Below are 14,449 nucleotides of genomic sequence, written 5' to 3' on the forward strand. Positions count from 1 at the left end.
CAGTAGGTGTAAAATGGAAGGTTGTGAAAAATGTCCACTGTCCCCCTCTATTGAATGACATTGGTCTCATGTCTCTATCTAATTGTTTACGAAAGTTATTACAAAAAGAAGGCTAAATTTGGACATGCAATTCCCTTTTCTACTAGTAGGGGTAAAATGGAAGGTTGTGAAAGATGTCCACTGTCCCACTCTATTGATTGACACTGGTCTCATGTCTCTATCTTCCTGCTGACGAAAGTTATTACAAAAAGAAGGTTAATTTAGGACATGCAATTCCATTTTCTACCAGTAGGGGTAAAATTGATGGTTGTGAAAGATGTCCATTGTCCCCTTCTATTGATTGACACTGGTCTCATGTCTCTATCTTCCTGCTGACGAAAGTTATTACAAAAAGAAGGTTAATTTAGGACATGCAATTCCATTTTCTACCAGTAGGGGTAAAATTGATGGTTGTGAAAGATGTCCATTGTCCCCTTCTATTGATTGACACTGGTCTCATGTCTCTATCTTCCTGCTGACGAAAGTTATTACAAAAAGAAGATTAATTTTGGACATGCAATTCCCTTTTCTACCAGTAGGGGTAAAACGGAAGGTTGTGGAAGATGTCCACTGTCCCCTCTCTATTGATTGACACTAGTCTCGTGCCTATGTCTCCCTGATGTAAAAAGTTATTACAAAAAGAAGATTAATTTTGGACATGCAATACCCTTTTCTACCAGTAGGGGTAAAACGGAAGGTTGTGAAAGATGTCCACTGTCCTCCTCTATTGATTGACAATGGTCTCGTGCCTCTGTCTCCCTGCTGTAAAAAGTTATTACAAAAAGAAGATTAATTTTGGACATGCAATACCCTTTTCTACCAGTAGGGGTAAAACGGAAGGTTGTGAAAGATGTCCACTGTCCTCCTCTATTGATTGACAATGGTCTCGTGCCTCTGTCTCCCTGCTGTAAAAAGTTATTACAAAAAGAATGTTAATTTTGGACATGCAATTCCTTTTTATACCAGCAGGGGTAAAACGGAAGGTTGTGAAAGATGTCCACTGTCCTCCTCTATTGATTGACAATGGTCTCGTGCCTCTGTCTCCCTGCTGTAAAAAGTTATTACAAAAAGAATGTTAATTTTGGACATGCAATTCCCTTTTCTACCAGTAGGGGTAAAACGGAAGGTTGTGGAAGATGTCCACTGTCCCCCTCTATTGATTGACACTAGTCTCGTGCCTCTGTCTCCCTGATGTAAAAAGTTATTACAAAAAGAAAGTTAATTTTGGACATGCAATTCCCTTTTCTACCAGTAGGGGTAAAACGGAAGGTTGTGAAAGATGTCCACTGTCCTCCTCTATTGATTGACAATGGTCTCGTGCCTCTGTCTTGTTAATTTTGGACATGCAATTCCCTTTTCTACCAGTAGGGGGAAAATGAAAGGTTGTGAAATGTCCACTGTCCCCCTCTATTGATTGACACTAGTCTCATGTCTCTATCTTCCTGCTGACGAAAGTTATTACAAAAAGAAGACTAATTTTGGACATGCAATTCCCGTTTATACCAGTAGGGCTAACATTTGAGGATTGTGAAAGATGTCCATTGTCCCCCTCTTTTGAGTGACACTGGTCTCATGTCTACAGGCCCTTTAACTAAAAAAGCTATTACAAAAACACCGCCCACTGAGGCATAGCAAAAAACGAAGAAAATTTGCACTTTCCCCACGGTCCCTTACCGAAAGCTGCGCGAAGAGCGAGCTCTCCCGGCTTAATGCACATTGCCACGGCTTCTGCGAGGAAAGTGCTTATTACATCGAGCGAACATTATGAAAAAGAAGGCTGTGAAACATGATCAGCTTTGCCCTTTTGGCGGTCAAATTGCTTCGATTTTTTTAGGGCAAGTCGTTTTGGAGTTATTGCCGTTTATCGCTGAATGTGTCACGAATATCGAAAACAAAACTAACTTAACCCCGCTCAGTAGTAGGCTATGGCTCGCGTGCTCCTGTTTAAGTCACGAAATACGCATCGGGATATCGTGACAACATATTCCGTCGTTTCATAATACTTCATGAATTGTTGTAAACTGAGATTGGTGTCTTTAGAAGACGTATATGTGCTGAATTCTACATAAATGATCCACGACAATGCCGTGCAATATGGGCACAGCCATTAATACTAATAGAGGCAGCAGCGGAAGTTCTTCTACGCAACGCTACTATTTGAATCTTCCGCTTTTCAAACGCGGAAGTTTGATAAAGGCCTGTTCAGTTGTTGCGAAGCTGCGGTCAGACATCAGTGAATATCAGTATTTAATTGATACTCAAGTAAAAGCTTTCCAATCATGGGCACGTCTGACGCGACCAAGATTTTTGCTCTGCTTTGTGTTTTTCTTCTCGGTGGGACTTCGCCCTTACTTCAGACAGGTAAATGATCACATTTTGCCTCGTTTTGTCAGAGAAAGAAAGTGAAAGTAACACTTCCTGGTCTACAACGGCTTTGTTACCACAGATATGTTATACATTTTATTACGAATGTATGCTAACATCGTACATTTCAAAGTGTCTATATATATATATCTATATCTATATCTATATACTGATGTAAATAATGATATAAGAGTTTTGTCAACTTAAAAGCAACTATCCACGAACTTGATGTCCTAAACGTTGATCCACATGGCAGCGGCCTATTTACCAGCATCTTTATTACTGATCATAAAATCGATCCCAGGATTAGACATGTTTGTACAGGTTCAGGATTATGTTTTAGCAGCCAGCCTCGTGCAGGAGCCTAAGCTTGGCCACCCCACTCAAAACTGCTGTTTATGTTCCTTTTTTTTCCTTGACAAGAAACGCATTTATTAAACCACATAAAACGGGAGACTTTTCAGACGCGTACTTCACTTTTTCCTATGGAAAGCCATATGTATGGAAAGCCATATGGGTCATAATTCTATGGAAAGCCATATGGCGAATATATGGCGCACGCTCTATATCGCTTCATCATAAATAAAGCTAACAAGAAACTTTGAACATACAATGTATTTTTGTCGTCAGTTAAGCCATAAAATTACCAAAAAGGCGATTCGTGCATTCATGTATAGCATCACATTAAAGAACGTCTCTCAAATGCATGTACTAAAATATTGTGCAATTCTAAATCACATATGAGGCGCAAGCTGTTTTTTTTTCTTTGTAATTAAATGCACAAATAAATTTGACCACAGTGCACTTATACTAGAAAACATGCGCTATTTTTTATTAATTTTTTTTACAAACCATTTAAATGCATAAAATAACTCATTTTACATTCTGGCGTTTATGTGCTGGTGACTTCCGGCCTTTTTTTAAAAATTATTTTATTTTTTTTACTAACCAATTGTTATCACTATCTGCATGTATCATCAATGAGGATGCAATGATGGAGAGCAAGCTTTTGGGGGTTTTGAGAACTAGAACCAAGCTGACTGAGCAATAAAGCTATAGTGAGTCCCTTTATTAAAATACCTGGAAGTGGGGAATAATACACAAATGGTCATATTCACTCAGCATTACTTGATCTAATTCACAAATATCTCCATTTCAATTTAGTAGAAATTAATTGTATTCAGTTGTGTTTTAGGCACTAAAACAGTCCAATACTTTATAGTCAATCACATTTTTATATTGAAATAATGGAGATTTCTGTGCCACCCCAGACTGGTTGCTGGCCCCTCCCTGGCCACCCCTAAAAAACATCCTGGCTCTGCCACTGGCCTCGTGTTAATTTATCAAAAGAATGTGATCCTTCTGGATAAACAGAGATTATAACAAAATTTTAAAACTGAAAAAAATATTAATTTCACTGTATCCAGTAAGATAGGTCTTGTTTGACTGGCTTATTCTGTCATTGAATCATAGTTCTGGATTTATAAAACATTTACTCTTTTCAGTTCTTTCTGTAACTGAAATGTTTTGAGACTGTCCTGAGTGCGCCTCACCCACCTCATGTTGCCATTTCCTTCAGAAATGTAGCAACCCCTTTTATCACATTTGCTTCAATAGTTGATATAATGCATATTATATTCCTCTTTACTGCAGAGAAACACTCCCTGTATTACATTTACACGGCCTTGTCCAAACCTGTCAATCAGCCGGGCATCTATCAGTTCACTGCTATGGGTCTGCTGGATGACAGACAGATTGACTATTACAATAGTGATGGACAGAGAAAGATTCCCAAACAGCAGTGGATGAAAGAGAAAATGCAGGAGGATTACTGGGAAAAAGGCACCCAGTCAAGAAAGAGCAAAGAGCAGTGGTTTAATGTGAACGTCGACATTCTGATGAAACGTATGAGACACAATGAGACAGGTGAGGATCATTGATACATTTAACCTGCAAATACATATTTTTATGTACATTTTTAATTATTTTATTATCATCTGACTCACATTTTAATTTGTGTCTATTTCAGATGTTCATGTTCTTCAGTGGAGACATGGTTGTGAAATTCAGAAACAGGGAAGTGAAGTGAAGTTTTCCAAAGGCATTGATGAGTACAGCTACGATGGAGAGAACTTCCTATCTTTTGATGATAAGGAGTCTCAGTGGGTCGCTCCTGTTGATGCAGCTGTTCCAACCAAGAAGAAATGGGATAATGTGCCCATCCTAAACCAGTACACCAAGGGCTACCTGGAGAAAGAGTGTGTGGACTGGCTTAATAAATTTAGAGACTATGGAGATGAGGAGCTCAGAAAGGGCTGTGAGTACATGTACAGTATTTGTATTTGTTGATGATCTGCAGCTGTCATAGAGATATAACTCACTGATAAACTGTTTTCTGTGTTTTCAGCTCCTCCAGAAGTTCATGTGTTTGCAAAAAGGTCTACTAAGGACAAAAGCAAGCTGAAACTCACCTGTCTGGCCACTGGCTTCTACCCCAAAGACGTGATGTTGACCATAAGGAAATATCGCACACCCCTGCCTGAAGATGAGATTGAATCCTCAGGAGTCAGACCAAACCAAAATGAAACCTTCCAGCTGAGGAAGAGTGTGGTTATCAAGGAGGATGAAAAAGCAGAATATGATTGTTTTGTGTTTCACAAAACCCTCAAAGGACCAATTATCATCACATGGGGTAGGCAAAGTGAAAGCATTTAATGAAGTTCCAAACATATGTTCGGGAGGAGACTAATCATTCAGTCTTGTCAATCATCGCTATGAGCATATATAAGCAGCAGTCAGTGCACCGTCCCAGCGACTATTCTTCCGGCATCCCTCCACCTCCCCGTTTCCTCGTCTATTTCCTTCTTTTTCTTTCACACGGTACAATCATAGGGGGGGAATCTTACTCGGAGCTCGAGCCAAGCCTCGGGTTCGAGCCTCCTTCAAGAACAGCAAGCAAAGTTTGTTTATCATTATTTAGCAGGACAAAATGGGCAGGTGCACTCCTGAAATTCAATCATTAAAGCAGGGGTTTCTCTACAGCGGAAGCAGGGGTGGCAGTGCCTCCTTAAAAATCGAATGAGAAAATAATCCACAATAGAAAAATAAAACACCACAAATATTCTGAAATATATTAAAAAGTGTATAAAGTTTTCCAACAGCGACACCAGCAATTAAAGTTAGAGATTAAAGCTACAGCATCTCTATTGAATTGACTCTTTATTGAGTTTTAATAGATCCCAAAGCTTGTCATGAGTTTGGTGGAGGGTAATTGTGAATGAATGGGGAAAAGTGATGTTGGAAAAGTCATGCCTTGATTGGCCTATTTCATTATTCACACAATAAATCCTGCCTCTCGTTTTAGTGCTAGTTATACATCCACATATTGATCTGAATAAAAAAATTGTTAATAGGAAGTCTAATTTAAAAGTAAGTAGTATAAAGCACCCACTCATCCACCATATCATCACTTTATGTCACAGCAAACTTGTAATGGCTTGAAAACGTGTAAGTTTCTTAGTGAGCAGTTAGCGTGATAATATTATACTGTAGGTACATCTCCATGTCTGACGATCACGACACCTGCAGTGTTTACTGAGCTTTGATGACTGATGAACTGCAAATAAGTTGACTATTATGGCGTCAAAAAACAACAACAACAGTAATACTACCAATAATTGAAATCTGAAATTTGTAACCGCATTCTTATTATTTTGGAATTAAAGTAAAAAAGCTTAAAACACTACTAGTTATTAATGAAAACAAAATAGAATTGTTATTGGTTGTTGTTTTTTTAAATAGAATTTACATTTGATTAAAAGCACTGAGGACTTTGTCTTGTTAAAGGGTAAGCATATTAATGACACCCCCTATTTTAGCAAGGGATAATTCTCAACTCAATTTTGAAACATTTTGTGAAATGGAGGGGAAGCAGGGGAGCAAGGGATAATTCTCAACTCAATTTTGAAACATTCTGTGAAATGAGTTAAAAGCATCAACGTGTCCCACAAATGCATGCTGAATCTGTATTTGTAACATCGCATGCTACAAAATCATTAAATATATAATACATAGTTTGTAAGTTCCCTGGACATTAGACAGATAAATATGTATCCTGTGATAGCTATAATTTAATGCACAAATCATCAAGGTGCTCTAAAGACCTGTTATAGCCACGGTATAGACGGATAGCACTTGTGTAGGAGACTCCGGGAAAGAGAAATTATGCCATGAAGAAACACTTCAAAAGTGAAAACACACTCATCTTCTGTCATTGAATATGATTCCAATAGGATAAGCATGCGCAGTCTCGTGAATAATTATGAGACACTGATGAGGTTTTTTTTGCAGATGGGATATGCACAGACTGCAACAAAGGCTCTACCTCTATTCCGACTGGACCTGTGATTGGAACTATAGTTATAATAGCTATAATAGTTCTTGTTGCAGCACTCCGTTTTTACCATTATAAGACTAAAAGACTCGGTGAGTATTACAACAGGATCACTGATTCTGGGCACACTCTTTTTAATATTTTTATTTAATAAAGGTGCTTCAACTATGAGGATTGACAAGGCTGTTTTTTTGTAAAAAAATTAATAAATAAACCACCAACTATTGTTTCACTTAGGCCTGGGTGGTAAGAATGACCAAACTCTTGTAATAGTCAGATGAAATATCTATTAATGGGGTTAAGCTGCAAGCAACTAAACTCTCCTTAACAACTATCTGTCCCTGACAGCAGTGCATGTAGACTGTAATGGTATTTATGATCTTTATTTGTAATAATCTCTAGTTATCCCATGGAGTAATACCAATGGAGCAGCACAAAGGAATCATGCTAATGGAGTAACTCAAAATCTTCTCCCAGGTAAACTGAAAGTGAAATGAATCTGTATTTCCCTTTAGATAAGTGTTCTGAGGTGTTCATGTATACAACAATTTTATCACTAGTGCTTGTGTGGGTGTGAATGCTATGGACATGCACAAACAGCAGCCAATGGAGGTAAGCTGTTAACAGTGCAGGTACAGCAGAAAAATCTGCTGGTGTTTTTGAAATAATATGCCATGAGGGATGTGTAGTGATTACATAACAAAACAAAATGTAATAAGTGCACATAAGTATTACATTATTAATATATTAAAATGTTCAGAATGTAACTATTTTTGTTGGTATGGGTTGCTATGGGTGATTCATAGGGTCAAACCGAACCTGCTGCTATGACTCTAAAAGAATAGTTCACTTCCAGAATAAAAATTTCCTGATAATTTACTCACCCCCATGTAATCCAAGATGTTCATGTCTTTCTTTCTTCAGTCGAAAAGAAATTAAAGGTTTTTAAGGAAAACATTCCAGGATTTTTCTCCATATAATGGACTTAAATGGGAACCAAGTTGTTGAAGGTCCAAATTACAGTTTCAATGCAGCTTCGAAGGTCTCTACACGATCCCAGCTGAGGAATAAGGGTTGTATCTAGGAAAACGATCTGTCATTTTCTTAAGAAAAAAAAATGTATATACTTTTTAACCACAAATGGTTATCGACTTCATGCATTACGTAGTCATGTTGGAAAGGTCACGCTTGACGTAGGCGGAAGCACCGACCCAGTGTTTACAAAGCAAACACGCGAAAGAAAGTCAAACGCTCTTTACAAAAAAGGTAAAACAACGATGTCGGACGATTTTGAAGTTGGATGAGAAAATGAGATTGAGTTTTTTGCCCTACCCTTCCTTTCTGAACCGAAGCACACAGACGAAGAGCTAACCGTGCGTGACCTTTCCAATGTGATTACGTCATGTGTGAACTAGAGCTAGTGCAAGACGAACATTTGTGGTTTAACAATATATTTGTTTTTTTTAAAGAAAATGACCGATTGTTTTGCTAGATAAGACTCTTATTCCTTGGCTGGGATCGTGTAGAGCCCTTCGAAGCTGCACTGAAACGGCAATTTGGACCTTCAACAACTTGGTTCCCATTTAAGTCCAATATATGGAGAAAAATCCTGAAATGTTTTCCTCAAAAACTTTAATTTCTTTTTGACTGAAGAAAGAAAGACATGAACATCTTGGATGACATGGGGTGAGTAAATGATCAGGAAATTTTTATTCTGGAATTAATCCTTCAAGTCAACTCACCTTTATTTTATATAGTGCTTTATACAATGCTGATTGTGTCAAAGCAGCTTTAAGGCTTGTTCACACCGGGACGAATATCACGTGCGATTATCGCCGACGTTTAACACCTCGTGACTAAACAAAGGGCGCCAATGTGAGTGTGCAAAATGCGAGGCGTAAAAGCGTAAGTTTTTAAAAAATGCCTCAGGCTCGTTTTTGTGGTTTGACGCGCCGCGTTAAAAACTGGCCGACCAATGAGATTGGCACTTTTGTTCACGTGCCTGGAGCTGCTGAAGTTACAGTAAAGCACGACTTGGTGGCACTCAAGCACAAAACGGCCTTGCCAAGCACACATTGATACCTAACGACGAAGAGGAAGTAAGTACAAACCCGATTCCAAAAAAGTTGGGACACTGTACAAATTGTGAATAAAAACAGAATGCAATGAGTGACTACAAAAATCTCAGTAAGAGGGAGTTGTTATGGAGAGGAATTGCAGATCAAAGAGGATTCGATGTGTATTTAGGGGTGTCATGATACACGGAGCAGACCACTCGATGAACTCAGTCTTAACATGCACACTCAGAGAACATTCTAGCTCTGTCATCATCGGCAGGCTGCACACACTGGGCCCGCCCCCGTTGCCTAGCAACCCTGGACCCCGACACAGAACAGCTTATCGAATCACAACTCTGTCCTCATACAGCAAAAGTCCATCTATTTCAGAAAGGTGAGCTGTAGCTGCATGAAACCCGTGCAGTGTGTTTGTCAACTGAGACGTCTGACTGGGCCATCCTTGGCGGATGAACTTGCAAACTGACTGGAGATCTGAATCTTGTTGTGTGGCTTCCCTTATGGCATTTAACCTGTCTCCACTCACAGGCTTAGTGGACAATACTGCCTGTACAAACACGGTCACATCACTCTCTGTGTCAGACTCACCCAGATGAGTCAGCGGATTTCTGGAAAGAGTGTCTGCCACCACAAGCTGTTTACCTGGTACATGGACAGCTTTGACATTAAATCTCATTAAGTGCATCAGTAGCCGTTGGCATCTTAAGAGAGCTTTGTCAACATCATATGTGTTTATTAAGGCCACAAGCGGCTTGTGGTCAGTCTGGAGTTCAAATTTGTCCATACCTTGTAAGTACCGTGAGAACCACTCACATGCCCACACACCAGCTAGGCATTCCTTCTCGATTTGCGAGTAGCGGCGTTCGGTCTCAGTCCTTGAACAGAAAGCAATAGGACGTAGTCCATTTTCCTGCTGCTGAAACAGGGCAGCCCCTAGGCCATAACTGCTTGCGTCCGCACTGACTAATGTGGTCCTGTTTACATCATAGAACGCTAGCACTGGTGCTGTGGTCAACATGCTCTTGACCCTGTTAAATGCCTGTATCTGTGCCACACCCCAGGACCATTCAGTGTCACTCTTAAGAAGTTCAGTCATTGGATGAAGAACTGACGAGAGACCCGGGAGGAATTTGCCCAGGTAATTTATCATCCCTAAGCACACTCAGAGAACATTCTAGCTCTGTCATCATCGGCAGGCTGCACACACTGGGCCCGCCCCCGTTGCCTAGCAACCCTGGACCCCGACACAGAACAGCCTATCACAATAACCTATTCACATTTCACCACAAGGGGTATTTCTGTTTTTTATTAAGCGCCATCTAATGTCCAAGTGTATGATTGCACGTTCACTCGACTCATAGCCAGCGAAAATCGCTTGGGTATGAACACAAAAGACACGTTGAAAAACGTCGGCGATAAGCACGCGCGATAATCGTCCCGGTGTGTACGAGGCTTTACAGTGTCAAACAGGAAAATAGTTTGCCAATAATGCATGGACAATAGCAGAGTTTTTAATTTTTCCAACTAAAGTCAGTTCATTGATGATTCAGTGATGTAATCATCCAGTTCCAGCTCTCTTCCAATAGTGTCTGTGCAATCAGTCAAGCATCCCCAACTGAGACGCCGTTAATGCGTTATTGTGTTAACTTCCAACAGCCCTAAATTGAACGAGACATTTTCTTCACACAGAAGTTGTAGTTTGACATGTTTTTCTGCCCCCTTTTGATTGACAGGATATAACCAGATCATGGCTGTTTTTAAACAATCAGCAGATGGCTGATGGTGCAGATAATTGACCTTATCAGTAAGCCCCTCCCCTTGAAAGCAGATGAGCCAATGGTAGTCAAGTATCAGTTGCAGGGGAGCAGAACTCGGACATCTGTAGGTTTCAGAGCCATAGAGAAACATTGGAGGATCAGAAGCTTGCATCGTTTTTATGGGGTTTATGCTTCAAAGAAGGAAAAAACTATGTGCCTAGGGTACTTGTAACACTAATTCCAGTTATCCTGAGACGATAGGCAATGTAATTAATTTTATTCCATTTCCTAAATCCACCCAAAACCGAGCAAAATGTCCCTAAGCATTCAACCCCAATCACCATGAAGATGAAAACGTTCATTTTCTGGTTGTTATACTCTCATTAAGTTACACTTTTCATCTGCTCAAGCAGAACATTAATGTCATCTTGTGCTTCAGCAAGGTATCTCTGGCTAAAACTAGCTAACGTTAGCGTTAAATTTAGTGAGTCCATGCTAACGTACAAACCTAAATGGCGAACTGTTCTCAAGTCATGTACCGTGCAGTTAAAGTCAAAAACACAAACGAAGGTCTATATTAGAGTGCCTCTCCATATTAATCGGGTTAAATGTAAATTACCTTAATCTTACTCTGCAGGATATGAACAGCGTTGATCCGGGATGTTGTTATTGCGATCGTGACGACCGTAACAATTCTCCCATTTGCATTGTGATCTGTATTTTTACATATTTATTTTAATATCTTTTATATATTCCTCCATGGCATATTTAAGTCCCACTTGAAGGTCCATCTGTGTCCCAAATTGATCAGAAACACCTCGGAAGAAGGTTTTCACTGACAGCTGTCATTGTAAGACAGTGAGCAACTCTGTTTGTTTGTCCGAGTGAGCAACAGTAACTAAGGGGGGTGGGGCTTACCGATTATTGACAGATACATTGGTGCATCCCCAATTATAAGCAAATAGTAGTTATATATGTGAAGTTTACTAAAATATTCTTCTATTTTTCTAATTTGTTTGCCCTATTAAAGGAAGCAGTGGAATGGAAGCCATCGTCGAACTGTAAAATAGCTTATGTATTCCAGAATTGTGCGAAAGAAATTAATCTTATGGTCATGTTTTACTGCAATATTGATTACGGTTTCTTTTTGTGCCACAGGAAGCAGGAAAAGTAGTGACTGAAGATGGAGACGGCCTTTCTGATTTTTTTCTTACTTTCATCATATCTACCATGTGCTTTGCTTTCCTGAATTCTTCAAGTGTGTAAGATCTGGTCAGAGTCAGACATGGGTAACTTAAACAGAGCAGGGTTCGTACAAGATGCTTAAAGTGCTTGAATTTGACTTTTTGAAATTTAAGTCCTGGAAAACAGACATTTTTGAGAAGGTACTTGAAAAATACTTGAATTTATAAAAGGGCAGTATATATAAAAAATAGTGTTACTTTTTTCCTCGATAAAACAATATTTTTATGCAAAATTAACGATGCAGCGCATCTGATATAAATACAAAGCCATTTCGCCGGGCTTTTAGCAGCACACGAGATCTCGCGATATTACTCCTTGAGGTGAAAAGCGGTCTCGCGATATTAGTATAAAGTTGTGTTTGCGGTAAAACTTTTGATAGTGCTTGTATTATATTGTTCGGTCTTTTATTGCATGTGCTGTTCGTTTGGGTTTTATTTGGGAACGCATATAAAGTCTGACGCGTTTTGTGTTGCACTGTTATCGTTTACAAGCGTGGAGCTCATCTCCATCTCAGCTGCTCGGGACACAAACTCTTCCTCTGCATATTATACTGTGAGTTTGGGTTGCTTAACGTTCATCTGGGAAAACAGTGCATGTTATCTCACTAGATTTGTAACGTTAATCATTTATAAACCCATGCCAAAACAGGAGACTACATCAACATATTTCTAAATATGCGATTTGTTGTACATCGCGATTTCAAAATAAAGTTCAAACCCATGTTCGGAGTTTGCATGTGGCCAAATATTAAAGGGGTCATATGATGCGATTTCAAGTTTTCCTTTCTCTTTGGAGTGTTACAAGCTGATTGTGCATAGATAAGATCCCTGAAGTTGCAAAGACTAAAGTCTCAAAACCAAAGAGATATTCTTTATCAAAGTTAAGACTCTGCCACGCCCCCCTAAAACGGCTCGTTCTAACACACCCCCACATATCTACCTCACTATGTGGAAATATTTGCATAATGCCACCCAAATGTGCACGCAAAGAAAGAAGGCGTGGTTTCAGGAACCGCGGTTAGCGTTGATGCAGCCATGTTAGGGAGACACTGTGCGTTTCTAGGTGAAAGCAAAAGCACTTTATTTGGCCTTCCGAAAGTAGATGCATTTAGGAATCTTTAAGATTACTTACAACAGAACAGCAATGCATTTTATGGATGACCGTTTCGTGAACCTAGGAGAGGAGGTAATTCTGACTTTGCTATGACAATCTGGCGCTTCTGAATCAGCTACTGTTTTGTTATTAGTTTAAGTATTTGCTATTGACTGTTCAAATGCAGAGTTTTGCGCATTGTGTGCGCGCGCGCAGAGCGAGAGAGGGTCACATCAGTCAGCTGTCTTAACCGTGGCTTGTAGTAGTTACAGCCCTATATTAGTTAAAATATTTCAAAATACAAGTGCATTGTTTAGATTTGTGAGATTAAAAGACAAATATTTTGTCATTTAAAAAATCTTACAGTATTAAAATAGTCTCATTCTAGTGAATCAAGTATCTGTATATCTCGTGAGCCAAGTGTATTGTCACATACCCTAGTGCTGATAAGTGGTGATATTGCTCATTATTTCCCAAGTGTATGATACAGCTTTCATTCTTCAGGTCAATCATATATTCATGAAAAAAAAAAAAATCAGTTTGAATAAGGGAAGCGATAACTTTGCCATAATATCCTTTCAAATGTTAAAGTTGCCACAGTCATTGCATGCTTTTGTGCCGCACTTTATTTGTACTATTTTGTATTAGTTTATTAGGCTAGAATTTGAAAGATAATATGGTTTGATAAGTGAGAGCTCCGATTTTAGTCCTTGAAAACCAAAAAAGTAGCGCTTAAAGTCCTGGAATTTCATTTTGCAGTTTCTGTACGAACCCTGTGAAAGATTGTAATGACTTGTTGCCATGCTACCTTCAGACTGTGTAGTGTGTAATTGTGCACATGTTCATGCGTGATGAGGAAGGACATGGAATATGGGGGATTTCTAACTTTTACCATCATTAAGCTCAAGGAAATTGAAGAATATCTGGAAATAACACCAGTTGCCCCCGATGGCCAAACAAAGAAAATTAGGATAGTTGTAGTCATCCACTGTTATGGACAAAAACGTTTATTTAAATTAGGTCAAACATTTCCGTTGATAGCCATGTTATTTTGTTACATTAATGCATTTGACAAATGCTTTTATCTAAAGTGACTTACATTGCATTCAAGTTACACATTTCCTGGGACTCGAACTCATGACCCATTGCTAGCGCTTTATTGTTTGAGCTACAGCAATGTTGTCTGAGGTCAAAGTATGAACTTGTCAAAATAAGCGTGTTGTGCTTAAGTTTTGAATAAATGTTACGTTATTTTGACTGTGGTTGTGGTTTTATGGAAGATTTGGCCTTGACTGCAAATGAGCTTTATTTTTCTTCATTATTAATAGCATAATTTCACAATTCAGATCTCAAGCATGGGACACTGCAGATCATGTCATGAATTAAGGTAGAAGAACTTAAGATTCATTAACTAAAAATGTATAAACGGTTTTGTATGTAACAAAAATAATTGAAAAATGTTCAATAGCAATATTTTAAGTTAG

The 14,449-nt window shown here is 39.0% G+C and overlaps 1 protein-coding gene across 1 annotated transcript in view; it reads left to right on the top strand.

Annotated features, from left to right (window-relative positions):
- The window catches only part of LOC107563205 (uncharacterized), a 24,147-nt gene extending 11,561 nt beyond the window's left edge, over positions 1-12,586 (top strand). The window contains exons 10-18 of the mRNA XM_016248012.1: positions 2,303-2,400; positions 4,057-4,329; positions 4,433-4,720; positions 4,811-5,095; positions 6,754-6,888; positions 7,199-7,273; positions 7,368-7,408; positions 11,659-11,703; positions 11,787-12,586. Of these exons, the coding sequence (XP_016103498.1) occupies positions 2,303-2,400; positions 4,057-4,329; positions 4,433-4,720; positions 4,811-5,095; positions 6,754-6,888; positions 7,199-7,273; positions 7,368-7,408; positions 11,659-11,703; positions 11,787-11,894 (1,348 nt within the window). The 3' untranslated portion in view covers positions 11,895-12,586. The remainder of the gene's footprint in view (positions 1-2,302; positions 2,401-4,056; positions 4,330-4,432; positions 4,721-4,810; positions 5,096-6,753; positions 6,889-7,198; positions 7,274-7,367; positions 7,409-11,658; positions 11,704-11,786) is intronic.
- Positions 12,587-14,449: the final 1,863 nt, after the last annotated feature.

Source organism: Sinocyclocheilus grahami, unplaced genomic scaffold, assembly GCF_001515645.1.
Source record: "Sinocyclocheilus grahami isolate Dianchi unplaced genomic scaffold, SAMN03320097.WGS_v1.1 scaffold862.1, whole genome shotgun sequence".
Classification (NCBI taxonomy): domain Eukaryota; kingdom Metazoa; phylum Chordata; class Actinopteri; order Cypriniformes; family Cyprinidae; genus Sinocyclocheilus; species Sinocyclocheilus grahami.